The sequence below is a fragment of the Cyanistes caeruleus genome, chromosome 11 (assembly GCF_971803275.1).
Source record: "Cyanistes caeruleus chromosome 11, bCyaCae1.hap1.1, whole genome shotgun sequence".
NCBI classification, from domain to species: Eukaryota; Metazoa; Chordata; class Aves; order Passeriformes; family Paridae; genus Cyanistes; species Cyanistes caeruleus.
This window is the reverse complement of record NC_141711.1, coordinates 6,644,602-6,670,746: the sequence shown is the minus strand read 5'-3', so window position 1 is coordinate 6,670,746 and position 26,145 is coordinate 6,644,602. Positions and strand designations below refer to the sequence as shown.

Here is a 26,145-nt window from a genome sequence, read left to right as displayed (position 1 = left end):
AATGAAAGGTGGTGATAAGAGGCAAACAATAAAAATGGAAATTGGAGATTTTAGGGTAAAAAGAGATAAAAAAAATGATGTTACTCTACTGGGCAGCTGGGTACCACTGGCTTTGCCCATCTGTGATTGCCTTGGAGCCACCAGCTGTGGGCACTGAGGTGAGGAGAGAGATGCATGAGCATCCATCACCACTGCCTCAGAGGAGCAACAGGCTGAAGCTCTTCAAACAAAACCCCAACAGCAGTTCAGCAATGCTGCTGTCACAGCAAATTCATTTTCTGCATAGGAGAAGAAGGGAACAGCGGAGTTATATACACTTGCAACCAAATCTGCCCCTGGTTATCACTTCTGCCTTAGCAAGACCTGACATCCTGCCTGCTATGAACATTATCAGAACAACGACACAGAAAATATTGCTGTTGAGCAGCCTGTTTTCAGCCAGCTGCATGGGGAAAGCATTTTGCAAACAACATGTTGGGGCTTTGACAGAATTAAATACAAATAACCCAAAGTTTCCACTGACACCAACTTTAAGATTAAAATTCTAGAGCGCCAGCTGCCTGACACAGATGTTGGCCAGGCATTTCTTCCACTTCCCACCCAGTTCAGAGCCCCTTTGCTGCTCTCCCTCCCTGTGTGCAGCCAAAGAGCCCTGCAAAACCATCAATGCCAACAGATTCCTGCCAAGGGAAACCAATCCTGTCCTAGCCCAAACCCAAACTCACATCCACAGTAACAGAGTTGGGAACTTAGCTGGTTAATGCTCTGATTACTTGACGGTAAGCTTCTGATTCTTCATTACAGCAAAAGGCACTCAGAGACTCTGATACCAGCACCTCTGCCTACAGGGTACAGAGCTGGGAAGCACTGAGAGCTACACAACCACTGCACCAGCAGCTTAAGCTTCAGATACCCAAGACTGACAAGTACTTGACAAGGCAGAGTACTTTTAAAATTATAATACTTTCTTTGGAAAAAAAATCAAACAAACCCCAAATAAATCTAAACTTCACCCGTCCATTTTCCAGAGTTCAAAGTCAAATGATCACTGCCCTGTGCAGTGAAGCCCAAATGACTCACCCAACTGAATCAGAATGCTGTGAGATATACTTGTTTTACCTTATCTGTGACCATTTCCTAACTTGGAAAGAATGAGAAGCCCACAACAAGTTAATTCAGTATTATTCATAAGTTGTATCAGGATACAGTTGGATATTAAGGCAAATTCAAAATATCAGAGATTATTGCACAGAGCAAATCTGCTCCAAGACTGGTGCTTTAAGGGAGATTATGCATATATTTTATATATGTGGTATATATATGGGTATATTTATTAAAACCAAACCTTGGGTTTTAAGTGAAGCAATGGGTAATTCTCATTGTGAACATCTCCCTCATTCTGGAGAACATGGCAAGATTTCCTCTCGGGATTCGAGAGTGTGTATGGAGATCTGCATTCATACCATAAAGCATTCAGAGGAGAAAAAACACTCTCTGCATTCTGGTGACAGTCAGTGCACGTTTTCCAAAGCATGGTTTTAATAAGAAGGTCAGGTCTATCACATGGTGTACAATTCTGCAATGGGTAAATACATGTTCTTAAATAAGCAAGGGAATAAAAGTGTCACCTCCTCTTAGTCCTCTTTGAACATACATTATAATGACAAGACATCTCACCAGTCTCCTGTTATAAAATTATCATTTACACATACAATCTGTTTATCCATTTAATTATCTCTTCCAAACCTGGATTTAACCAGCCAGATAAAGATCACTTGTTTACTGTATAAAATCCCAGTGGAATTTTGCCCAAGGACTGCAGGTTGGATGCTTCAGACTCTCTCTGCTTTAATTTGTCTGTATTTTATAGTACTAATTTCACTGAAACTTGAGTAATGCTAAGCCAGTCAGATGCTTGCAAGAAATTAGTTATCCAAACTTCATAATTCATACACTTTTAACTGTGTTTGTTTAATCATTGAGAATGACAATTTCTGTTGGAGAACAAAGTAAGTAAAAGAAAAGCCAGATAAAAAATGGAACATTGCAGAACTGTTTCAGAAAATTTAGCAAAAGTTACCAAAACTAAGTATATGATCTGAATTTAGCAAAAGACTCAAGAAATTATACAAATTCATTTATGATTACATTCTACTTGTCTTTAATTTTCACTGTTCAACATCAACATTAAACATTGTAAATGTATGCAATATTTATATAAAATTAAATAACAGTATTGGAAAAATAAATACACTTTTACATAAATACATAAATCCATACTGCTGAAAAGTTTCAGCTAATACTATACTCTTGTTTCAAAAGTGACCAAAAAAATATGGTAGTGACACTCCATCCCAAGAGATGAAGTTATGTACAGCTACAGAATGATGTTTGCAACCGATGACAGAGCTAAAGCAAATCCAGGTGATACCACACTAAAGGAGAAAAATTTGGCCGTTACTACCTACAGTAGCAGCACGAGGTAGACATACACGTGGAGTGTTCTGCTGGAGGGACACGAAGCCCTGGGGACCCCACAGATACTTCTCAATCTTCAAACAGCTCTGGGTCCCCTATGTCAGAGCCCAAGGACACCTCGGTAAATGAGACTGAAAAATCGAATCAGCTCCTGGCATTGACGAGGGCTCAGCCCTGCAGCCCCTCCCCAGGGCTGGGAGGAGACACTGCAGGCAGGACAGGGTGTCCCTGCCCTCCACCTGTTTGCCAGATGTCCCACCTGCTCCCAGGAGAGCAAGGACAACCCACTGAGACTAATACAACGGAGTGGAGCCAAGGGAACTTTTCCTGGGTGAAAAGAAAACAATCAGACTAGAGGACTGCACCCTGTCTTTCCAACACTGAGAAGCAGGTGCAGCCCTAGAGCCTGCTCCTCAACAGCCACGAAAAGGCAGTGACACCAGAATGAAACACAACTCTGTCCACACCTTTGGCTCTTGCAAATGGTCCAGCACAGGTGAACCAGGGTTGGCAGCACCTCCCAGCTGATAAATCCTGCGGGGCAGCCAGCACATGCATCGCTACCTCTGCTTACCTCACCTTGCTCGTCCTTAGCACCAGGTTGATGGACAAGGGGTACATTAGCACCTCAAATGAAATATTTCATAGCACTGTCTCTTGTACTGGTGAAGCACCGGATACACACCAGTTCATCAGTTTTATGGCTATTGCAGAACTCACTGAGGTATGATAAAGATATTGAAGAGTGTTACTGAAGGCATCCATGTTACTGAAAGCACCCACAGAAGGAGAGCAAGGTTTTGGCAAGATGACTTTCCAAACTGTGACAATTAAGGAAGTCCAATACATTAAAATACAGGCCTCCTTTTTTCGTTTCCTATAAAGTGCTTTTGAATCAGATTTTTTTAAAAAATTGTCTTCAAATGCTTTTATAACAAAATATACAATAAAGGTTGAAGGCCACTCCCAAATGGACAGATCCATGGTTTTCCAGGGCTCCAGAAGCACCTCAGGTTGCACTTGCTTTGGTGCAGGATCAGAGCAGAGGCTGCTGCTCTGGGCAGTGAGAATTGCAAAGGTGTGGCACCCAAGACAGCACCCCAACGCTGTGGTTCAGGGCTGCTCTGTCCTCACAAGAGCATCTCTGTAGCAGACTCCTCCAGCAGCAAAGGAGCAATGTAAGATACCTCTGCTCCAAATACTATTTCGTTATTGGGAAACTCCCAGGGTTTTTAAGCCTTCCAGCACTTTGCTGATCATTTTCTGGCTTAGTGATAGAGCAGCAGCTGGAGATCGAGCTAGACAATCACTCTCCAGAACCAGAGAGATACACGACAATAGCTTACAGGTGCCTTTGCACTGTACATCACAGTCTTATTATATACACAGGAACAGAAATGGAGCACAGGTGTGAATGCACACACATTTCTCTGTAGGTCTGTGTGTGGGCAGGTAGGGACATGCACACACATCTATACACACTTACACATGCCTGGGAATTGATGGCATTTAGCACATTCTCCCCACTTATCTTGCTTTTGGCAGAGAACACGTGACTGCTAAACCAGTAGGTGCCCAGTGCAGTATTACCATTAAAGAGCAGAACACTTTAACTTCAATGGAATTGTACTGCTTAAATTCTGGGTTTAAATCCATATGCAAAAACTTAGTAAGAACCAAGATTCATAATGCACAGCACTTGAATAGTGTAATAAAATGGACAAAGGTGGCTACTTAGCTGAAAGTGCCTTTTAAATTAAAGGACTCGAGCTCTCCTAATGTAAGCCCTTCCTGAAGAGGTGTTATTCTGAATATATTGTAAATAATCCTCTGTAAGTGCAGTTTTAAGACATGAAGCATTAGCACCTTGGTTTGAAGCAAAATAAACGTTGTTAGGGGATATCTACAAAACGGTTCACAAAGAGAAAGAGTTTATGGTCGTACCGAGCTCCAAGGACCAGCACTCCAGGCAGCATCTCTAGGACAGTCCTGCACATTGCACTGCTCTCTGTCTGGTGGCTTGTCAAGGATTTCACAGCTCAGATCCGTAAACCTTTCTCCATTAGGGCGCTGGCACACCACCAGCCGTGTCCTTGTCCCTCCTCCGCATGGCTTTGTGCACTGCAAGTCAGCAGAAGACAGAGCAATCACCCTTGGGACAGCAAAAATACTGCTCACTTGCAGCCCAAAGCACTAGCACCTCAAAAACCCAATGGTAGTGTTTCTGTTCCCAACTAACCAACTCCAGCCAAATGCCCCTCATGAGCCTCAGATGGATCTTCAGCTGCCTCAGCTTCTCTCCCCCTAAAGCTGTTCATGCTGCTCCACCATGATATTGCCCAGCTCAATGTGATATTGGAGGTTTACACCTCCAATTGCTCATCTCAGATTAATTTTCAAAAGGAAGTGATGCTTTTATTAAAAAAAAAAGTCTTCAGTTACACTAGGCTTCTCTTAAAAAAAAAATTGAAAAAAATCTTTGTTTTTGTAAAACTTACTTTTGCCTGGGAAGAAAGTTTTCCCATGACAAATGGAAATGAAAACACCACCCAGCAATTATTCGGGTTCACTCATTTATCAGAGGCTGCCCTTCAAGCTCCAATCTTTCTAATAAATGTCACCACAATACCCCTCTCTTCTCCCTTTTTTCAGCCACCTTCTAATGAAAGGCTTGCCCTGGGCAGGGAGCCCAGATGGATGGTGCACTCACCTCTCCCCAGTTGCCATAGGCCCACTGAGGGCAGGGGCCAGACTCGCACGATCTCTGCTCCATGGGTTTGCTTTTCTCATCGCAGTTATTTGCGGTGTATCCGTTTTCATCCTGGCACACCACCACCCGCCGCTGGAACCCCCCAGCACACGTGCTAGAGCACTGAAAGACACAATTGCCCATGGCTTCATTGAGCCCAGGAATAAGTTTGCATTCCCAGCTCCTTCCCAGTGCCTTGCTTCGTGGGAATGCACCGCTAGAAGTTTAATACAGCTAACAGGCATTATTAAACTTCAAAACCCAGCTATTGCTAATCGCAGTGCAATGACTTAGGTGCTGACTAAGCAAAGAAAGTAAATGCCAGCCTAGTTTTAAGCAGGTGAGTAATCCCTGCTGCAGTGTTTGACATCCCATTTGTGCTTAATTCCCTTTAGAGACTTCCACGATAAAGCACACTGTTTGCCGTGAGAGAAGCTGGCGTCAAGGCTCTGCTTTGGCAACAACTCTGCACAGTTGTAAATGTCCCAGGAGACAGCCAAGTAGCAGAGGCTGGCCTCTGTCTCATTGAAAATGATGCTGTCAGCTTTCTGCCTAGACTATCTTGGAGATACGAGGTATGAGAGGCTGACAAGCCTGAGCCCTTCTGCAACACTTGCTTGTGTGAGCAGAGAGCAGACAGTGGGGAGAAAGCTCCCTCTCTCTTTTCCATTTGTGCTGACTTTAAGGAAAGACTGGATTAGCTTGGGAAATAAACAAAACCCAACAAAACCCAGGAATAAGAAAATCAGGGCACTTACAGCACCCCAAGGGCCAATCCTCCACTGATTGCCTCCTGGTATATGTGCACGGTTTCGGTTCGGGCTGCCCCCGGGGTGCGGCTTGAGGCGATGATCCGGATAGAGGAAAGGGGGGATGGGCCTGCCGTAGTCATGGCTGTTTGGATGACAAGGAGACATGGAGCAGTCTTGCTCGGTGGCAGGGAGGTCTTCTGGGTCACACTCGCTCCTATCCACCAGCTGGTCACTGTAATTGATGCAGATCACTTGTCGCGTTGCCTTACCTTGACCACAAGTCACCGAGCACTGTGTTACAGTGGGAAAAGGAGACACAGTCACATTTCCAGTTTTGAAAACCAGATCTTGCTAATAATGAACAGCAGAAAACCCAAATAACCTCACTTCTAAAAGGGCAAGTGCGACAGACTAATGAAGCACATTTCCAGCAATGAGGTCTCTTGCAAGAGACAGCGTGATGCTTACAGAGCTCCACTCCAAGGCTTTCCACTGCCCGCACGGTGTCACGGTGCACATTTCCGTGGCTGATGGCTTTGGAAGGTGGAAACAAGCTGACTCATCAGCCACAGAGCCCTGGTCATCCCGGCAGCTGACATATCTCATCCGGGTTCCCTTCCCACACGTTGCGGAGCACTAGGGGAAAGCAAAGAGCACTCCACTAGGAAGTTGCCTGATACACATTGCAAGGACTTTGTAATGAAAAGTTGGGCATATACACTTAAAAATATGACATTGTCTACTGTAAAATAATCCTGAAAGTATTATGATGTGTGCTTACCGGTGTCCAGGATCCAAATCTCCACTGCGTTCTGTGAATGCCTGATATGGCTCTCTTGGCTTCAGGACTATTTGGATGGGAAGGACATACAGCTATTTCACAGTCCTGTACAGGAAATACATGAGGGAAAAGCAGGAAATAAATAATTTGCAGATGTTTTGATTAAACCACCTCCTCTTCAATGTAATTATGAAGAACACGCAACATCTTGAAACTCTGTGACCTGCACGTGTTGTGCAGGCAGGCTTCCTCCCTGAACCCTCTTGGTGAATAAGCAAAACTCAGTATCAGTATCCTGGGGCCTTCATATGCAGTACCCTGTGTGGACTTTTGACTTATTAGAAACTCTACAATAGGGATCCCCATAACCATATGCCATCTCCATGCATTAAAACCAGATGTTTTTGAGGCAAAAGATGAAAGTTCATTAAGGGTTCTGGCATGAACACACATCTGCAAAACGGCAACTTTATCTCTCTTCAAAGTTCCCTTCCTTCAGTGTGAGACCTGCAGCCCACACAGTAAAGGTTATGCTGGTGATTGCAGCCCTTTGATTCCCTGCAGCCCATCAGACCACCTATATCCATGTGCTGATCTCCCCCACACACCAAGCAACGTGAGGTTTTGGGGACAGGCATATCATCCTGCTCAGACCACTGTATGGTGCCTCACAGGAGGGCTGTGGTCCTGCCTGGACCTCCTGAGAGGCCTGGTGCCAAAACCTATGAACATCCATGACTTTACTCCATTGAGTAGTTCTTGCCAATAAGGAAATTATAGAGATTGTCCCTATGAGGGAGAGAGCAGCTTTTACAAATGGCATACCTGATTTCCATTTTGCTGTGATTTCACTTATGATGGAGGCATGCATGCCAAATGATGGCTGATGACAGGTGGGTTTTTTACCCCTTGACTGTAGTGCAAGTGGTCTCTATACATGGGAGAAACAGCTCTTTCCCAAATTTAGTGGCCTTAGTTAAACTCTGTGAGTTCATGCAAGAAGCTGGGCAGGGCATGAGCACTACAGCTCTCCTAGGTGACAGATAATGTTCTGTTTTATTCAGCTCCTCCAAACACCCTGGACATATCCTCTGCTTGAAATGGGAATTTACATGTTTGCTTCCAAGTACACAGCATGGAAAACCTCTTCAACAAAGGATGTGCAACATTTCTCAAGTGATATGACCAGGGAGGACATATCTGTCACTGCAGCTGTTACAAATCCTACATTGTCACATGCAGTAGACAAGAAATTATGGCCTTTCACCATCATTTGTGGTGAGGGGCAACAGCAACAGCTCTGCTGCCACATGAGCCCAGACTGCAGCCAGGCATCCTCAACATCATGCAAGCCAAAGGAGGTATCTGCTGTCTCAAGACCTGAACCTCTAAGGCCAGTAAATACTGTCTCAGCTTTGTGGTCTCTTGTTATCCCATACTCAACCACTGCAGCTTCTTTAGCTCATGAACTCTTGAGAGTTCAGCTTTAGTGCTGCATCTGAACACACCCTCACATCCCATTGTATGACTAGAGTTCCATGGATATAAACCATAAGCAAAGGTAATTAATCTTCACCCACAAAGTCCTGATACCCTCACAGGTTGTCTGTTGCCTTTCTGGCAATCTGGTACTTCAGAGTGTAAAGTGAGCCACATGGAGAAGATCTAGATGGGAACTTCCTGAACACGGTTTATCTGTCCCATTTCTACCTAAGGGGTGCTGTGCTGCACCTTTCCAACAACCATGAGCAGCCCAAGGTACTGCTCTGCAGGGCTGGCATTCAGGGCAAAGCTTTCCTGCAGCAAGATGTCCCCTGAACCTGTAGCCTGGATGCCTCTGGGACACACTGGGAAAAGATGGAGACAAGACAGCAGGATTTACCTGGGTATCTGTAGGCCTGGTTGCAGCATTACACTCATTATCATCCACCACTGACACGTAGGTGCCCACAACACACTTCACTGCTCTCATCTGGTAGCCTTGGCCACAAGTCACAGTGCACTGGGAGAAAGATGGGAGAGAAGAGCACTGGGTCTGAGTAGTGCTTTGGTTAGAAAGTATTAATTAGCCCAGCTTCTGTTTAGGCACGTAGCAAGAGCACCAAAAATAAAAGACAGTTTCCCTTCTGGTTTCTCTCCATTTCATGCATTTCAGCTTTAAATTAGGTCAAAGTTTTAACTCACTGCAGCCACCAGTGCCTTGCACGCTTCACTTGCTTCTTTGGGAAGGAAGGTACAAGCACTGAAATGATTTACTTTGCTGCACACATTAGACCCAGAGTCTGGTAGAACCTGCATGATATCCTTCTTTAAAACTGGTTGTTCAGCCCCATGGTAGCATGAGCAGCTAATGAATAATTTTACTGATGGGAAATATGTCTGACTGGGACAACTGGTCTGGTTTGTTGCTGTTTTTTAAGTCAAGAGCTAACAGTTTTATGAAAAAGCCAATGCCAGAACACTCTGGGAAGATTGAGTAACTTGTATTTTAACAGAAAAAAATCCCTCACTTACCCAGAAACTGGAAAACATTAAAAGCAACAAAAGTTATTCAACGTGAACAGCTTTTCTGTGAAAATTAGGCCATGTATTTATGTGCCTAAATATGGATTTAGGAGCGTAACCTTGGAAACCCCTTTTTTTTGAAAATCATGGCAAATTTAATATGACAGAGATTAAATTTAGCACAAAGGGCAGGTACTGTTACTGCTGCCTATCCGCTGAACCCAAGCAAAGAGAGAGCTGCTTTGGTGTACAAATCAATTAACACAGTTACGCTGCTGAATCTGGATGAAAGGGCAGCGCCCAGCCCCAGCCACCCTCATCCAGGTCCCCCCAGCCAGGAGCCCTGTGGGGCTGTGTGGTACCTGGCCCCACGGCCCCACTTGCCACGAGGCACACTCCTGCTGCTGGCACATCTGCACTGACTCTGGCTTCGTCTTGGGGTCGCAAAACCTGTCGTTCAATCGATCTTCTCCAAACTGGCACCACGTCTGGCGGTGCTTGTGCCCTTTTCCACAGGTGACCAAGCACTGCAAGGAGAAAAATGCAAGCTCAGGTGGTGCTGGGGACACACAGCCAGCTCAGCACCTGCCCTGGCACTGGAAAATAAACCTGGAGACCTATTGCAACTACTGCTTAAAAGAAACTACTGGTGCTTAAGTGCAGCTCTTTAGCTAACATCAACATGTCCTAGGAGATGTGGAAGTGTCTTGTCAACAAGAAGATTGCTCTCAGGAGCTGGCCTAGAGCAGGGGCTGGAGCATGGAGAGCACAGCTGGGCCAGAATCCTTCAGCATGGGCAAAGTGAGACCACAAAGGCTCTTGACTTCCAGCAGCTGTGAAACACGGGCAAAGGCACAGCACTGCCCTGTGGGGTTTTAGCTGTGCACAACAGGGTGCTTCTAAAAGACTTGTTCCTTCTGAGCGTGCTTTTAAGGGTCTTGGCTTCTCCAGGCTGCGAGTGCCTCTTCCACTGCCCTGGCGTGGCTTGGACTGCCACCAGCTCGAATCAGAAGATATGTTTCATAGAGAACAATCCCTGCTCCCATTTAATTGCTTTCATTATGCCCTAAAAGAACACGACTCACAGAAAAAAGAGAAATTTGTTCACAATGATGATGAGCACCCTTTGAAGACTGCTTTCCAGCACCCCCAGTCCTGCTGCAGAGACTAATCTATCAAGATAGTTTTGTTGCATTGCAAAAAACACCAGCAGCAGTAGAAGAGGTAATAAACAGCAGAGAGAATCTGAGCAAAACATCAGCAGGGTGCAATCCTGCCCTCCAGTGACAGCCAGAGCTGCCAGGGCTCTTGAGGACAATCTCAAGGGAAAATGAGGGCAGAAGGTATTTTTCTTCCCAAATATACAGCAGAACTATGGAAAAGCTGGGGAGAAATTACTGCAGGATTGGAGAGACATTAACCCCCTGTGGCTTTGCAGGGAGTAAAGTGGCTACTTGACCAGTGGTAACAAGGCAAATGACTTTGCTGCTTGTCTGAAGCCTCCCTGTGCACAGGCTTGCCACTTTCTGCAAACAAATCGTGACAGACCAGCAGGGATGGAGACACCTCTTTTCAGGTACCAGCTCCTCAGGGTGGAGGACCAGCGGGGTGAGCCCACCCTGGTGACCAGCACCCACCTCGGACCAGTCGCCAGTTTTCCACTGTGGGCACGAGAAGTCACTGCATCGCTGCACCGTCAGTTTCTCCTGCTGGCTGCACTTGCTGTCGTCCAGGACGTCGTTGTAGGTGTTCACACACATGGCTCGGCGCCGCCGCGTGCCCCCGCCACAGCTCTTGGAGCACTGCGAGGGACACACACCCCGTCAGTGTTTCCTGCCACTCTACTGCTATTGCCCCCTCCCTCTTTGCAGTCACTGTGGAGTGACTGCAGGAAACCTCCAACAACAATTTATACTTTGAATAACAGGCTTTTACTTTATGTATTCCTTAAAAAAGCTAATCTTGCTAAGCTTAATAAAATGTCATGGCAATGTGTTTCACAAATTCATTTCAGGTTATAGCCCCCTTATTACTTTTACAAGTGTTGCATTTCAGTTCTCCTAAATGGCTGCTGCTCGTTTTCATTTTAGGAGATATTAACTCTCTCTGACCAGTCAGCCCCCTTCACTGTGACCTCCCTGGAAATCCTCAGGCTCATCAGTCTCTTGGTGCCTGCATTCAGGAATTTTCTTGTTGATGCAAAAGCTAAGATGTGTAAAGGAAACAAATTTCAGAAGTCCTCTGACGATGGCAACATGTCCTCCCCAGCTCCTGGCAGTGGTGACAGCTTTGATGGCAGAAGATAGCTAGCAGAGCTTCATGAAATGAAGACAGATACTTAAAGTATAGATTAACTACAGTGGAAGGTAAGGAGTACCAGGCTGATTCAGACTGAAGTGTCCTCCAGAGGAAGCAATGAAACCAAAACCACTGTGACCATTTTACATACATTCTTTTAGCAACCTAAACAGCTCGATGTACTGTTGTGCAAGGAGCAGCATTTGCCATGCCACGGGAGCATCCCTTACCTCAGTCCAGGCCGAGTACCGCCATCCTCCCACGTTACAGTCTCCAGTGCACTTCTCCCTCGTGCTGGGCTTGGCCTGGCTGTTGCAGAAGCGGTCATCCACCTTCTCTATGTTGCCCTCCAGCTGGCTGTACTTGGAGCAGTAGATCTCCAGGGTGCGGTAGCCCAGCCCGCACTGCGCCGTGCACTCGCTCTTCCTCGCGATGTGCCACCTGTGCCAAGGACAGCAAACATCAGCCCTGGGCTCTGCAGGGCATGTCTCGAAGGTTGGACAGAAATAAGGAATATGTGCTCTTGAATAGGAAGTTTTGGGTCTGTGACACACTTCCCAGTGCTTTGGGACTTCCAATTACCCTGGCATTGCTGCTTGAAGGGAAGGAACTGTCAGCAGATCTCAAGCAACAGAAGGACAGCAAAGCCACGTTGTAACCCTGTGGGACCAGCCAAGGTGGCAAGGAGAGTTCATGGCCAGGCAAGGAACACTGCTCTGAAAGCTTCTGAAAGCTTACCACCCCATGTTCCCCTGCACCTGCCACCTCAGCTTCTAAAAACTAAAAGCTGGAAAATACAGCATCAGAAAATGATCTGCACAGGCTTGAGAGGTGTCCCACATTACACGACATCTACAAAGCAGTTTCAGCTCTCCAAAGGAGAAGCAAATGACTTGCTACAAGACACTCAAGCCCCAGCTGTGTCAGCAGGGATTAGAGGTGTTCTCCTTGACAGACAAATTTCCATCCTGCTGCCTCCTCCATGAGACAGACAACAGGGATGGCGCTGGAGGCCCCCAAGGATCCATATGGGGATACACTCCTACTTCATAGCAGCCCAGCTCTGGAAAGGGATGCTGGACATGAGGGCTGATCCAGGGAGGTGCTGGAGACCCTGGAGCCAACAGGAGCCCACTGCCCCTCATGCCTGGCAGGGGTGGCTTCTGGGGGAGAGACAATGACATCCTCTGGGGTTAACCCCTGAGGCACACAGAGCCCCACTCCCAACCAAGAGAGCAAACTCTATCACAGCCCAGAGAAGAATAAGATCAAGGGGATTTGGAATCAATAGCTCCTGACTGGTGGGAGCCCCACATCCCTGCATGCTTTTCAGACTCCTGCGTTTGCCCTTCTCAAGTTTCCAACCTGTTGCAATGGCAACAGCTGTTACCGCGACAACCCAGCCCCGCTGCCGCTTCAGCAGGGCTGGAGAAACCCCTCGGGAAACGCGGCCATCTGAATTGCTTCACCAGCGGCTGCTTAATGCCACCACATTTAAGCCTCAGGAAGGAAAACAGATTGCTTTTTAAAGGAAAATGGGTTGTGATGATTTAGGCTGTGCTCCACCAATTCCAGCTTGCCTGGAATTGTCTGGGGACAGCCCCGAACCCATTCTACACTTAAGCCTATTCTTTGTTTTAAATACACTGAAAAATCCAAGTTTTAGCTATGTTTTTGCTTTAAGTATATGTTTTCCCCTCTTTACAGGCTGTATGTAAAATGGTGCTGAGCATTTCTTATCCAGGCAGATGCAAATTTCAGGCCCTGTATTGCACAGGGAGATTTTTCAACATTAGAGAATTTTTGTTATAGTTAGTCCTAGCTGAATCCAGCAAGAGAAATGTAAAAACATTGAAAAGTGGCTTTCAAAACAGCACTGGTGGAGGACAATCCCTCTGGGTTGACAAAGACTCAACTACCAATCCTTTTCTTTTTCAAAATCTAATACAGGCTGGTAAGAAAGGGAATTATGGTGAGAAGCAAAAGGAAAGAGGAGTAAATAAAAAGCACACAATGTTATTTATATACACAGTGGAGCACAGTGCACCTTAATTCACATTCTGTGTTACAAGGCTCAGTGGTGGGGTCAGGCTGGGGAATTCGATCGCATCGCTGGTCTGACACCGTGAGCTGGTCTGACTCTCTCTTACACACAGGCTTCCTTTTTCGTTCTCCTGCACAGAGAAAACCAGCACTTGGTTTGAGTCATGCAGCAAAGTGATCAAGTCAGTTATTTCTCTTACACCTTTCACAGTAGTATTTAAGAAATCTTTAGGTGTTCTTTTTTACCTCTGTCACAAACAGGGATGGGGTTTAAGACTAAGCAGAGCAGAAGGGGTTTATTGCAGATGGGATGGACACAGGCAGAGAGCTGCAGTACCCCCACAAGGATGGGCTCTGAGTGAGTATTTAGCAGGGTGGGCACTGGCAATGATTGGATGTCAGACCCTAAACCAGACACGGGCGCATTTTGCAGCCTTAGGAAATGCCTCATGACCTTTTCTGTGCTTCAGCTTCCTCACCTGCAAACCAGGTTGTGAGGCTCACCTGGCTGGGAGGGGCTGTCAGGTGCCCTGCTCTGAAACCCAGAAACACCTCGTAGGATGTTACCCTCCACTACAGACCAGAGAAACAATCGTACCCACAGGGTGAAAATCTTGAAGAGATCAGAGAGGGATCTGACAGCAATGCCTAAATGAATCCAGGAGAAAACTTAGCCTTCCCAAGCACCCACCTTGGCAGAGCTTACTGCAGGGCTGCCATGGGCCATGCTCATTCCAGTAAAACTGCTGAGGTTTGTCCTCAATAGGGATATTGAACGTGTAACGAACGTCAGGATTGTACAAATTGCCCACTGATAAAACCTGAGAGGAAGAAAAATGAAGCAGAGTAAACCAACAGATATCACTGCCCACTGTTTTCAGACCAACAATGCTGGGCAGACTTGTCCAAACACACAACATATACTTCACCTGAAGTGTTATTTCTTGCTCAATCCGATCTGTAGAATTAATCCTTTCAATAGTATTATCGGAGCCGCTGTATTCGATCACAGCATTCCCAACTTTGATTTCCCTTTTAAACATACTGACGACAAAGTCTCCATTTAATATAAAGTCTCCTTGACTGTTAGATAAGGCTGCATAGGTGCAAAAAACAAGAACTAAAGAGGCAGAATTAACTCATACATACATAACAACGTGGGTCATGTGCTCTCAGTGCTCCTTTCCCTTGGGGGCGGGGGGAAAACCCCACTGGCACTCTCAAACAGAAAGGATGTACAGTGAGCAGCAGAGCTCTTGCAGACATTGTGCCTTCTCTTTTTTTCCACTGGAAAGCCTCCTAAAACTGAAGGCTGAATTCCTGAAGTTGTTGCTGAACAGTTCATCCATAACCCAGTGCAGAGATATCCAAAAGGCATTGTGGGCTGGCTGCTGCAAGGAGCACATGTAGGCTGCATCCCCACATATACCACAGAAATAATCCTACCCAAACCTTTTCATTAGCTGTGTGGATAGGGTGACTTCCCTGGTGTTTCCAGGTGTGTTCTTAGGGTAAAATGTATGCACTCCAATTACCTAAACATAACCTTCTAGTATGTGAGTACAGGGAGTTTGGTCAGTATCTCCCCCTTTGTCTCCCTCTCCCCTCCTCCCCCTGTACTTTTTATTATTCCAAATCTTAAGGTATGTGAGAGCTCTGGAGGCTTAAAGCCTAAATGCTTTATAAAAGGAACAGTTTCCTGAAAACAGCAGTCTGCTGCACAACTTCACACTAATGCGATTATGTAGCTAATTTCCTAAGTTAGTTTCCCCACCATTTCACCCATCACAGCTATGTTGCTAAAAAGCCCCTGTACTGAAAAATCTAAACACCAAAACACCAAAGGGAAGGTTTTTCCATTGAATGAGGAGAGACAATGAAGCAAAACACTGCTCAGTAGCAAACAGACATAGACAGAGAAAACTTCACAAAGCAGAGGCTACACTCAACCAAGTTTCACACTTTGGAGTGTTATTAGTGTATTAGGCAGTAGTAAAACTCATTAAAGGATTCCTTCTCTTTTACTGTATCTCCTATAACAGTAGGTACATCTTGGACCTGATGACAACATCTAATTCCTCCTAAATTGTTAAGCAACTACAAGGTTCACAGTAACTGAGGGCCCAAGATTTCACACTCAGTGAGCTGCAAAGTAAGTGGACACATGCACACTTCTCATTTGCTTCCAGTCAGGCCTAATGTGAAGAGATGCTTTCCCAGCAATATTAAAGCAACATTAAAGAAGATTTGACTTCATTGTTTCCCAAGAAGATTAAAGGCCCTCCATGAAGAGCTGAGAACTTTGGGGCTCCTTCTAGGGTGAACCAGTTTGAATAGGCACAACATATGGAGGATTATTTTTTCCAGGAAAGATGAAAAATAAAATTTGCCTCCCTTCTCCAAGACAGAAAACTCTGAGACCACAGTAACGTTTTTTTTGGTGCTGATGTGCATTCATGCTGCACCACCTCAATTTTTTGCCTCAATGAAGGGCCCAGCAACAAGGATGGCATTTCAGAATAACAGCCAAGGCTGACAGAATTGCCTCTCTTTGGTGCATGGTAGTCTATGGTACTTGCTTCTTAAATGTGTCTCTTTACCTTTGATGGGCTAGGGGCCACCAGCCAACTCCCCTTTTTAACATACCTAGATACAGGAATTTGGTGAGATAGAACAAGATGAAGTGCCCTGTTCAAAGATCTAAGTACAGGACCCCATTCTACTGGAACACAGCTGGTAGTGTAAGGCACAGGATGTGCAAAAGAGGAGGACCAGAGACTCTGAGAGACCCCAAACAGGACTTAATGGCAAAATCAGCCTTCAGGTTAATGATCATGGTGGAAAAGACACTCATGGCCGTGCTAACAGCATATATGTGCATGTAGCAGAGTAACACAGCACCACAAGCATTTTCATCTGCCTCTAAAGACACAGCCACAGATTAGAGAAAACAGTGACTATGAAAGTTCAACAGACAAAGGCCAAGTTACTGTCAGGTTTAAATCAACATTTTTGGTGCAGGATATTTCTTTACAGTTACATGTCACTATCAGGCAGGGACAAGAAGGCCCCACACTAAGTGAAATCAGAATTATTATTCTCAGAAGAATAGAAAGTAATTTCTCTTCGTATTTCTTTGCACAAACATCTTTCAGGACACAGCACCAACCAAAGCATGGTGACAGTAGAGACAAAGTTGCAGTGAGGGGACTCCAGCAGAGATCAGAATCCTGTTTGATTCTCAGCTTTGTCCCTCAGCTCCCACCCAGGCTCAACCATCCTTCACAGCCCTAGACACACCCTAAGGGAACATTTCTTATAGCTGGTGAACCTCCCAAACTTTGCATCTAGGATGAAATGAACAAAACAAAAGGAAGAAGATAAGGCTGAATGTTTGGCAGACAGAAAAATTCTCACCAAGAAAACATCTCCCTTAAATTAATTCCTCAACCTCCCCAGCAGAGAGCTGCCAGTAGATCTACCACCACAACCAGACAACCAAGCAGATTTCTGGAGTGAAATAAGGAGTACAACTCACCCAGGTAGTTGTCATCCTCTGGTTTCCCTGAGTAACTGTGCTGGCGCACATCAATGTTAGTGGCACCAGCTGGGATGCGAACCACAACGTTATAACCTAGGAAAGATTTAACAGAAAGTCAAGGCTATTACACAGGCATTTGGTTTGTTTTCTACAGGAAGAGGGAAATGAGCTAAGTTACCTCGCATTATACAAGCTGATACTTTTCATTTAGGGATAGCATAAATAGTTATAAAATGGAATATACTATAGCTAGAAGGATTTTGTATTTTACATCAGTGTTTTTGTAGATTAAGTGCCATAGTGGCTTTTATAGACCCACATTCTTCACTTTTAAGTTTTTAGCAACAGATTCTTACCATAATGCACCGTGTTAAATGTGCCTGCAACAGTTTTGCATGAAGAATTATCCCCACCACAAACACCACATTTATCTCTTCTTGCTTTTGAATTCAGCACATGATCACATCCAGCTTGCTTTAAGAGAAAAATTGAAAAAAATAGATTGAGCAAACACAGACTAGAACAGCATTGACAAATCTCCTAATTAAGGCACACAAAAGCTGTGTATGCAAAAGGCTGCCGTGAGATAAACTGGTTTGCTTCCTCACATTTTTCCACTAATTTACAGTGTGGCCATCCCACAAGGTTTTACAATAAAAGACTTTTACAAACCAAGAATCAGAACAACTGTTTGCACCAGGTAATGCCTTCACTAGAAAAAAGATTCTTGCATCAATTTTTCCCAGAGAAAAGTGTGAAGAACAATTGTGAATGGTACTGTAGGACTCTGGGGTCTGATCAGGAAGAACTGGGGCAAAGCACAGAAGGAAGCAACACTGGGATTTAGGCCGAGACTCCACAGCCCTCAGTAACTTAGGGCAGATGTGCAAACATCTTCCACTTGAGTGTGTCCCAAGAGCTGGTGAATGGTCTAGAGTAAGATAAGGAGTGGCTGAAGGAGCTGGGAACCTCAACCTGGAGAAAAAGAGGCTCAGGAGAGACTTTTTCACTCCCTACAACTACCTGAAAGGAAGTTGTAGCCAGGTGTGAGTCAGGCTCTTTTCATAGGTAACAAGCAACAGGACGAGAGAAAACAGCCTCACATTCAACAGGGGAGGCTTAGATTTAATATTAGGAAATAATTCTTCACCAAAAAGGTTGTCAACACTGGAACAGGCTGCTCAGGGTAGTGGTGGGAGTCACCCTCCCTGGTGGTATTAGAAGACATGTAGTAAATATGGCAGTTGGGGATATGGTTTAGTGGTAGACTTGGCAGTGCTGGGTTAATGGCTGGACTTGATTTCAAAAGTCTTTTCCAACCTAAATGATCCTATGATTCTACATGTGGCTCTTCAGCAAATCTGGAGGCTGGCACAAGTTTCAGACCATTTGGGGCTTACAGAGCCTGCAGATGCTGCTGGCATCCTCTGAGTGAAGAGAACATGCCAGCAACTGCCTGGAGCATGGCACAGAAGCCCCAGCCCGCCCTACAGAACTGCCATCCCCCTTTGGTGAGGAGCAGGGACAATGATTACCCGGCAGAGGCCCTGCACGCAGATGTCGTTGGTGTCGGGGCCGCAGGGCGTCCCGTCGATGACCCGGTCCCGCAGCTGGTAATAGGCCGTGTTCCCCGCCACCCGGCAGAACAGCTTGCACCGGTCCTTCATCAGGACTGCAGGGGAGGGAGGGAGACCAGGAGCACGTTATCTCAACACCCTCACCCCTAGCAGCGATCCAGCAGGCAGGATCTGCACCCCCAGCCACTTACTGCCGCTGTATTTGGGAACCCAGCGCACATTGGTGGGCAGCCCGTTGATGTTGAAGTGCTTCCCGTCGAAGTCGGCACACTGCTCATCCCGGAAATCCTTCTTCAGCTTTGAGCACGGTTCCGTGTTGCAGGATTTAAACTTCATGCGACGACCCACGCAGTATTTCCCACCGTTTTTGGGTCTGCAGAGACAACACCAGGCTGCAAATGAGGTGGAGTTGCAATTCTGCAACCTGCTCAGTACAGTCAGGATTTGCAACAGCATTTTGTAGGCTCTGTCTTTGTGCATATCTTTAATTAATATCCCAGGGTTGACAAGCAGGAAATGTTATGCTGGTGTCTAACAAAAAAAATCACAGATGCAATAAAAAGAGATGAAAAAGAGAATATTTGCTTTCTGATGGATGCCATGGTAGTGAGAGAAACCAGAAAGGAAGAGCTACATCTTCTTCCCCATCTGAGGATTTATTTTCACACTGAGGGATCCCACTCAGGCCTGTGTTTCCTTACAATCCCATCAATCCTATGGATTTTGTGGTTGACAATTTGCCTTTGATCTAGTGGGTTGCAAATAACTAAACTACACAGGAGAAAAGGCTTCCTTTCCTGCAGAGGCTGAAAGGTCAGGCAGCACTTAGTCCTTCAGGATTTCTAGTCCCAAATGTATGAAATGGTAATGCCAAGCACTTTTAAACAACTTTACCTCCACATATTCCAGAAAGCACCAAAGACAGCCAATAAATAACTTATCCCATTTTATAGCAGGATGACACTGGTATAAACTGGGGACACCCATCTAAGCCACATAAAACCCAGTGGATAAGCCTAGGAGAAGCTATCATTTTAAATTTCCTGACTCACAGCTTCAGGACTGTAGTCATGAAACTATTTTTCTCATATGTAGATGAAGCCTTTGCCAGAGAACAACACTCTGGGGACTGAAAGAGCCTCTCCCATTCCATCTGCTGCCAGCAGTGGTGCAAGAATGAGCTGCTCATTAGAATAACCACCAAACCTACACCTTCTACCTACTCCCTGAAAAATGAGTGCCTGCACTAGCAAGAAGTGCAATCAGAAGAGCAACTTGCCAGGCTCCAGCATCCTGCCACCCACAACTCCTGCCTTCCAGGGCTGTTCTTCAGGATCAGCTCTGCCTTGCCTGGGGACCAGGTGCCCATCAGTGCCTCAGGGATGCTGGCAGAATGCTCCTTCCCTTGGAAGCTTGGTTGTGAAGGAACACACACAAGGTTTGCACACTTGGAGAACCCTCCAAGATGCAGATAAGAGTGATAAATGGGAACCACCTCTGCCCTCAGAACAGAGATGCTCACCATGAGATCTCCACCTTGCATGCAACCAGCAACTCTAACAAAAGGGATGGCACCCTCCCTGCACATGCACAAGGGTCTTTACACACAGTGAGTCAACAAGTTCCTGCAGCTGAACAGAATATTTTAGCATCTCAGCACCTCCACCACCCAAGAAGCCCAGCAGTGCCTTTTCTCCCACAAACAACAACTCTTCACTCTTACACTCGAAAATTCCTTGTGACTCAAAGTAGCAGAGTTCCTGTGAAACAAATGAGAGACAGAAGCACAGAACAGCTTGCTCTTGCCAAATGATTGCCTGCAAAACTGGGAAAGGCAGGCATACTTCCCACCACCCCATCAGCACCACACTAGGGATGCTCCCAGGTCTGGCAGAAGGAGTCAGCTCCTTGAGCAGATGCAGATGAGATGCTGAACACCACCAGTTACACAGATGGGATTTTTCCTCCAGTCACTGAGACCCTCACTGCTCTGGTGCAGACCCTTCTAGTCCCATCCTAAATACCACAGGGTATGATTTGTCCTCTGGCACAGCCCTGAGCAATAGCTACAAACACTGGCTCTACCTGCTCTGAGGTATGAGTTCTCACATGCCATCTGGAAGTGAAATGTTTGTCACTTACAAAGGTTTCTGGTGTTTGCAATTAAGCAAGTACCAGTGATAAAAAGCCCAAGCAACTGCACAGTGTCCACTGCAGATTCCTGATTACAGACTGATTTTACACCTTTACTGCTCCTAGTGAAGGAGTAAGTCTAAACCTGTTTTTTACTGATTTTGTCTGTTGCCCACTTGTTGTGACAAACAACTTCTTTGAAGTTACTTGATTACACCTGGGACAGCTCCAGGGCTATCCCAGCACAGCAGCCCCTGCAGACACAGCCCAAACCCCTCCTTGCCTTGCAGGCACGATGGCGATTGCTGGGCACCAGAGCCCATCCCATGGACTATTCCCATGCAGGCACAAGAGCTACCTCTAGCTACAAAGGGACATCTCAACCATCTTGTTACACAGAACACAGGGAAACTTCTTAATCATGGCAGCAGCACACTCCAGACCTGGGTGAGTCAGTCATTCATGGGGGAATTAACAGGATTCGTCATTTTCACTTGAAAAGCATCTGTACCTCTGCAGGACTGTTGCAGTTTGACAAAGCCTCTGAATGATACAAACCTTTAAGGGGTCATTTCTTTTTTAAAAAAATTGCAATTACGACATTTTTATGGCAACCACATTGCTTCCAATATAAATGAATTTAACTAAAATGAAACTCTTAACTATTTAGTTAAATAACATACAGGAGCCTTTTTTTTTTTTTTTTTTTTTAATAAAATCCAAAAATCCCAAGCTACTATTTAGTTTTCTCTTCTCTAGACAAGACCCCTGAGATTGAGATAACATTGACACATGGACACACCACAAACTGAAGGATGTTACTAAAGCTTGCCACCGTGTTGCAAACTATCAGCTTTGTAACCCTGGCAGTAAATCTCCTTGCAGACTGTGCTGGGGGCCTAAGCACACTCACACTTGTATAAAGGAACAGCTGACATTTAAAAACAGCTCCAAACTCCCCTGACAGTTACAGAGTGTTTCAAACCAGCATTGCTTCTCACAGAATCTGAGGGACAGAAAGAGCTGACCCTGAAAAATAAGTCACCCTCATATAACATCGATTTTCAGTGTCATGGAGAAATACAGCATACTTCATTCTGTGTAATATTTTTATGGATCATCAACAATGTACCACAGAGACAGAAGGGAAGTAAGTGCATAGAAACCTCCTTGTTTTGCTTCCATTTTGCTTCTCTCTGAATCATCTATTCAGCCAATTAACAGCCAGCATGGCACTTTGAGTCCAGTCTCATTCCCCTGACAAGCTCCTGCACACACCCCACACCCACTGCACTCCTCCCAGCAGCCCAGAAACTCTCAGGCCCAGAGAATGATTCCCACCCCAACAGGCCTGAAATACCTGATGCTCATCACCTTGAGCATCTTCACTTGCAGATTTTGAGGCAGCACCCAGCTCCCAGCAGTCCAGGAGCACAAGGTGCAGACACCCTGCCAAGAAGTGCTGTTTTGGGGGTGCTTTGCACCTGCCCCACGGACAGCAGCTCTGCCTGGGAGCACTGAGGATGTCACAAGGAAAAGCCCCAGGAGAATTAACTGCAGAGCACATGTGTTCATCTGCACATTTGCCCACGTACCTGGGCTCATGTGTGACTGCAGAAAAATCTGTGAAGCTCCAGTGTGCACAGATCAGTTTGAGATATCCTTCCCTGCATTCCAGGAAGCCCTAGGACTGGAAATTGGTTGGTGGCTAGCACAGTTATCTATACATGTGTTTACATGTCAGGCTCAGACAGTTTTCAGTGCAGGTGGATACTTCTGTGATGGACTAAAATGCAACTGTGATCTGACTCACATCCAGAGATAGCACTCCCCCATCCAAAAAGCCATTCCTGAAAATAGGGTATTGACATCTTATCAAATATGCCCTTTCCCATAATTCTGCAACATGTCTTTCTTTGAAAACCAGGGCTTTGAAAACCACAGACCCTCTGATGATGTACCACAGCCATGGGCTTTGTCCACCAGCCAGGCTCAAATTCCCATGTGGGCAATCTCAGTAAGAAGGGTCTGGTCTGGTTAGCAAACACATTCCTTCAGGGTATGTCAAAACAGTCTGTTGCCATTCCAGAGGCTTACATCTCTCCCTGCATCTCTGCAGGATACTCATCCATTTAGGTGTCAGAGCACTCTCCAGTGCGAGGCAGGAGCTGCAGCCTTACTTTCTGTACCATGGAGAGAATGGTAATTTTCAGTGCCAGATTTAACACGATTTTTTACTGGATGCAAGATCCCACCCCAGATCCTCACGCACAGAAAAAAAACTTGAAAGAGCTAAACCATCTTGGAAGATAAAAGATTTACTGAGAATTATTTCAGACCTGACTCATGGTATCTGGGTTGGGTTTGCTGCCTTCTACAACAGATGAGGAACTGTCTCTTTTTGAAGTACTCTGAGAAAGGGAAAAGGCAAGAGAGTATCCAGTGGAGTCTCATCCATTTGTATAGTTTCAGCAGCTCCATGATAATGGGGAAACAGGTGGTGGGAGCTCACATTATGGTGTCAAATTACAGGCACAAACCAACAAGCAGTGGAAAGCTCTGTGGATGGTGCCAGGACAGACTACTCCTCACAGAGACCTTGTGAGGGGCTGGAGAAGAGAGGCCAGTGCCAGCACAAGGCTCAGGAAAGGGGGCCTGGAAAATAACCACTATCAATCATAAGGATTTATTGGGCAGCTTGGTGCCCAGTGTGTTTAGATGCTTTTGCAAATCCCAGCCACGACAATACACCAACTGAAGCACCAGGATACAAACCACAAGCTATTAGGGAAGACAGAATTTCAAATCCCTTGGCTACCCTTTAGGATAAAGGAGATTTTCTATCACAAAAAGCTATCAGTCTGAATAGATGCCTCTCAGAAGACAGGAATACATCTCACTGACAGCATCCAAAGTTTCAGCAGCAGAGCTGGAAAGATGCTTTGTTTTTGTCTTTCCATGGCTACCAAAGACCATATGGAGTGTGCTGACTCAGCACAGCCAGACGAGAGCTCTTTGCACTTGTGTTTTTCTTAGCATTGTTTTAATTAACGTGCTGGTGTCCCACTCTCTCAGCCTCAACTTTTGACACTCGCCCAGCTGTGCTGAGCAGCCTCTCCTGCTACTACACCACCAGTGTCATAGGCATAAACTCTCCCTTCTCCCATTAGCAGTAATCAAACTATCCCTGGCACATCCCTAGTGGCAATTTCCTTGGCAACAAACCATCTAACACCAGTGATGAGAAACAGGAATCTTTTTAAGACCACTCAGTGCAACCAGCCCTACAGACTCCTCTCCTCTCTGTATCCCAGTCCCAAATAAAAGCCCAGAAAGCCTCCTGCCCACCCCTTCTTCTGCAAGAAGACTGTTAAACAGAAACCAACACAATTCACAATTTACGTAAACAGGCTGTTTCATACCAGTTGCTCAAGCTATTACTGTTGCACCAGCTACATATTTGTCTCCTTGAAGCCCACAGCAAAATTCCCCGCCGTTTCAAAGGGTGCAGGGTTTTGCATTCCAGGCTGATAGCAAACATTTCTGAGTGCCACTTTTTAATGGGGCACAGATTTCTGCTGAGGTTTGGCTAGTCTGCACCAGCTGAAATGTAACTGTATAAAGGATCAGCTGCAAAAGCAGCCAAAAGCTGGGAAACCAGACAAAGAAGGAAAAAAAAACTGGTAGAAAACTTTATTATAAAGGCCTGTAGGAACAGCTGCAAAAGCAACCTAAGGAGGGGTAAAATGGTGAAAAAGGAAGGTTCCTTCCTTTCTCCCTCTTTTCTGAATCACAGCTTTGGAGAAAGAGAAACACCTCTGGAAGTGGGACCCCAGCAGTGCCCCCACAGGAAAACAGAAGCTTTTTATCCCTCATTGTTGAATGGATCCCTTTTTAGATCACTTCACCCACACACCAAAGACAGGATCCTGCCTCACCCATGCCAGGCAAATCCATCCATCCCCAGGGCAGAGCCACCTGTCCTTGGTGGATGTCCCGCAAGGACTGGGGACAGCCGAAGGTGATCTCAGCCCACCTGGGCAACCCAAACTGCTTTTGCCCATCTCACCCTGTTGCATTCCCCTCTGTGCACTCACTCGGGCCTGTTGCACTCTCGAATCGCCGTCTTTATGCCGCCGCCGCAGGTCCTCGAGCAGGTCCCGAAGGGGCTCCAGGTGCCCCAGGCTCCGTCTGTCACCGGTGCCTCTCGCTCCTTGGGCACACACATCCCAAACCTGCAGTGCTGCATGTGAAGGAGAGACATGGCAAAGGTGGGACTGTGCTGCTTTGCATTAGGAGTGACCAGCCTGGGCAACAAGACCCAGCCTCACTTATTTCTCAGCCACACACAATGATTTTGCAATCAAATAAAACTGAACTACTTTATATTTTGTCTGTCATCCCCATATTTTTTTCTTTCTTCATACCCTTAAATGGCAACGTGAAGGGAAGGTGCTGAGTCTGTGGAATGATTTATGGGATGAAGAGCGATGACAACAGCAACCACTGAATATTCCCTGTTTACTGGTGCTAAGCAGCACAGCAAGCTCAGGCCACTGGCTTTTCAAAAAGCTGCTCTATCTGATTTCCTGGAGAGCTGCAGAAACTGTGCCATGTCAGGGGAGGAGACAGGCAATGAGGAGAAACACCAGGGAAAACACAAAACTCCCCACTACTACCCAAAGCAGAATACTTCCAAATCCAAAAAGCAAATAGAAAAATTAATTCCTCAACCTCAAGCATTTTTTTGTTTTGTTTTTTTTGTTACACTCAGACATAACATGGGACTTGCCAAGATCTTGTCTATCCCTCTGTTTTCCAGCTATGACTCTTATTTTCTTTTGCTTAGAAAGCTGGATTAAATTACCGTGGCAAGCCCCCATCCCCATTTTCATGGTATAAATTATGTCCTTTGGGGTATGTTTACTAGATGTACTACTGAGACCTGTACAGAAGTGAGATCTAGGGAAGAGTCACCTTCTGACCTCAACAGAGTGGATGGAAAAATGTCCCCTCTCAGTGAACAGTGCTTGATACAGTTGATTTAAACCCAGAGACATGCAGATGCCTAAATCTTTGTAATTACGGGAAGCCCAAACATTGCTGATTGCTCACAGATTAGAAGAGGCTACAGACTACAGAATACAGGTAGAGAGCATCACTAAAATATTCCCTTGCAGTATTTCTGTGTACCAGGTGCTGTTCAGATCTGATAATCTTTATGGGAACAGGGTCAAATTTGCTGATGCACTGTGTTTTTCCAGCCTTTCCACTAATAGCACAACAAG

The 26,145-nt window shown here is 45.7% G+C and overlaps 1 protein-coding gene across 19 annotated transcripts in view; it reads right to left on the bottom strand.

The window, feature by feature from the left end:
- Nucleotides 1-26,145, bottom strand: part of ADAMTS9 (ADAM metallopeptidase with thrombospondin type 1 motif 9) — a 79,767-nt gene that overhangs the window by 29,987 nt on the left and 23,635 nt on the right. For all 19 annotated transcript variants that reach the window (XR_015274984.1, XR_015274986.1, XR_015274985.1 and 16 more), the window contains 17 exons: nucleotides 24,955-25,100; nucleotides 18,916-19,097; nucleotides 18,683-18,819; nucleotides 17,504-17,621; nucleotides 17,145-17,240; nucleotides 14,536-14,702; nucleotides 14,298-14,427; nucleotides 13,611-13,737; nucleotides 11,794-12,004; nucleotides 10,903-11,067; nucleotides 9,628-9,792; nucleotides 8,643-8,762; nucleotides 6,761-6,865; nucleotides 6,448-6,615; nucleotides 5,986-6,270; nucleotides 5,189-5,350; nucleotides 4,423-4,599 (listed from right to left, as the gene is read on the bottom strand). Coding sequence is in view for 13 of the 19 variants with exons in the window: in XM_086845896.1 (XP_086702022.1) it covers nucleotides 4,423-4,599; nucleotides 5,189-5,350; nucleotides 5,986-6,270; nucleotides 6,448-6,615; nucleotides 6,761-6,865; nucleotides 8,643-8,762; nucleotides 9,628-9,792; nucleotides 10,903-11,067; nucleotides 11,794-12,004; nucleotides 13,611-13,737; nucleotides 14,298-14,427; nucleotides 14,536-14,702; nucleotides 17,145-17,240; nucleotides 17,504-17,621; nucleotides 18,683-18,819; nucleotides 18,916-19,097; nucleotides 24,955-25,100 (2,661 nt within the window). In the remaining 6 variants the exon portion in view is untranslated. The remainder of the gene's footprint in view (nucleotides 1-4,422; nucleotides 4,600-5,188; nucleotides 5,351-5,985; nucleotides 6,271-6,447; nucleotides 6,616-6,760; nucleotides 6,866-8,642; nucleotides 8,763-9,627; nucleotides 9,793-10,902; nucleotides 11,068-11,793; nucleotides 12,005-13,610; nucleotides 13,738-14,297; nucleotides 14,428-14,535; nucleotides 14,703-17,144; nucleotides 17,241-17,503; nucleotides 17,622-18,682; nucleotides 18,820-18,915; nucleotides 19,098-24,954; nucleotides 25,101-26,145) is intronic.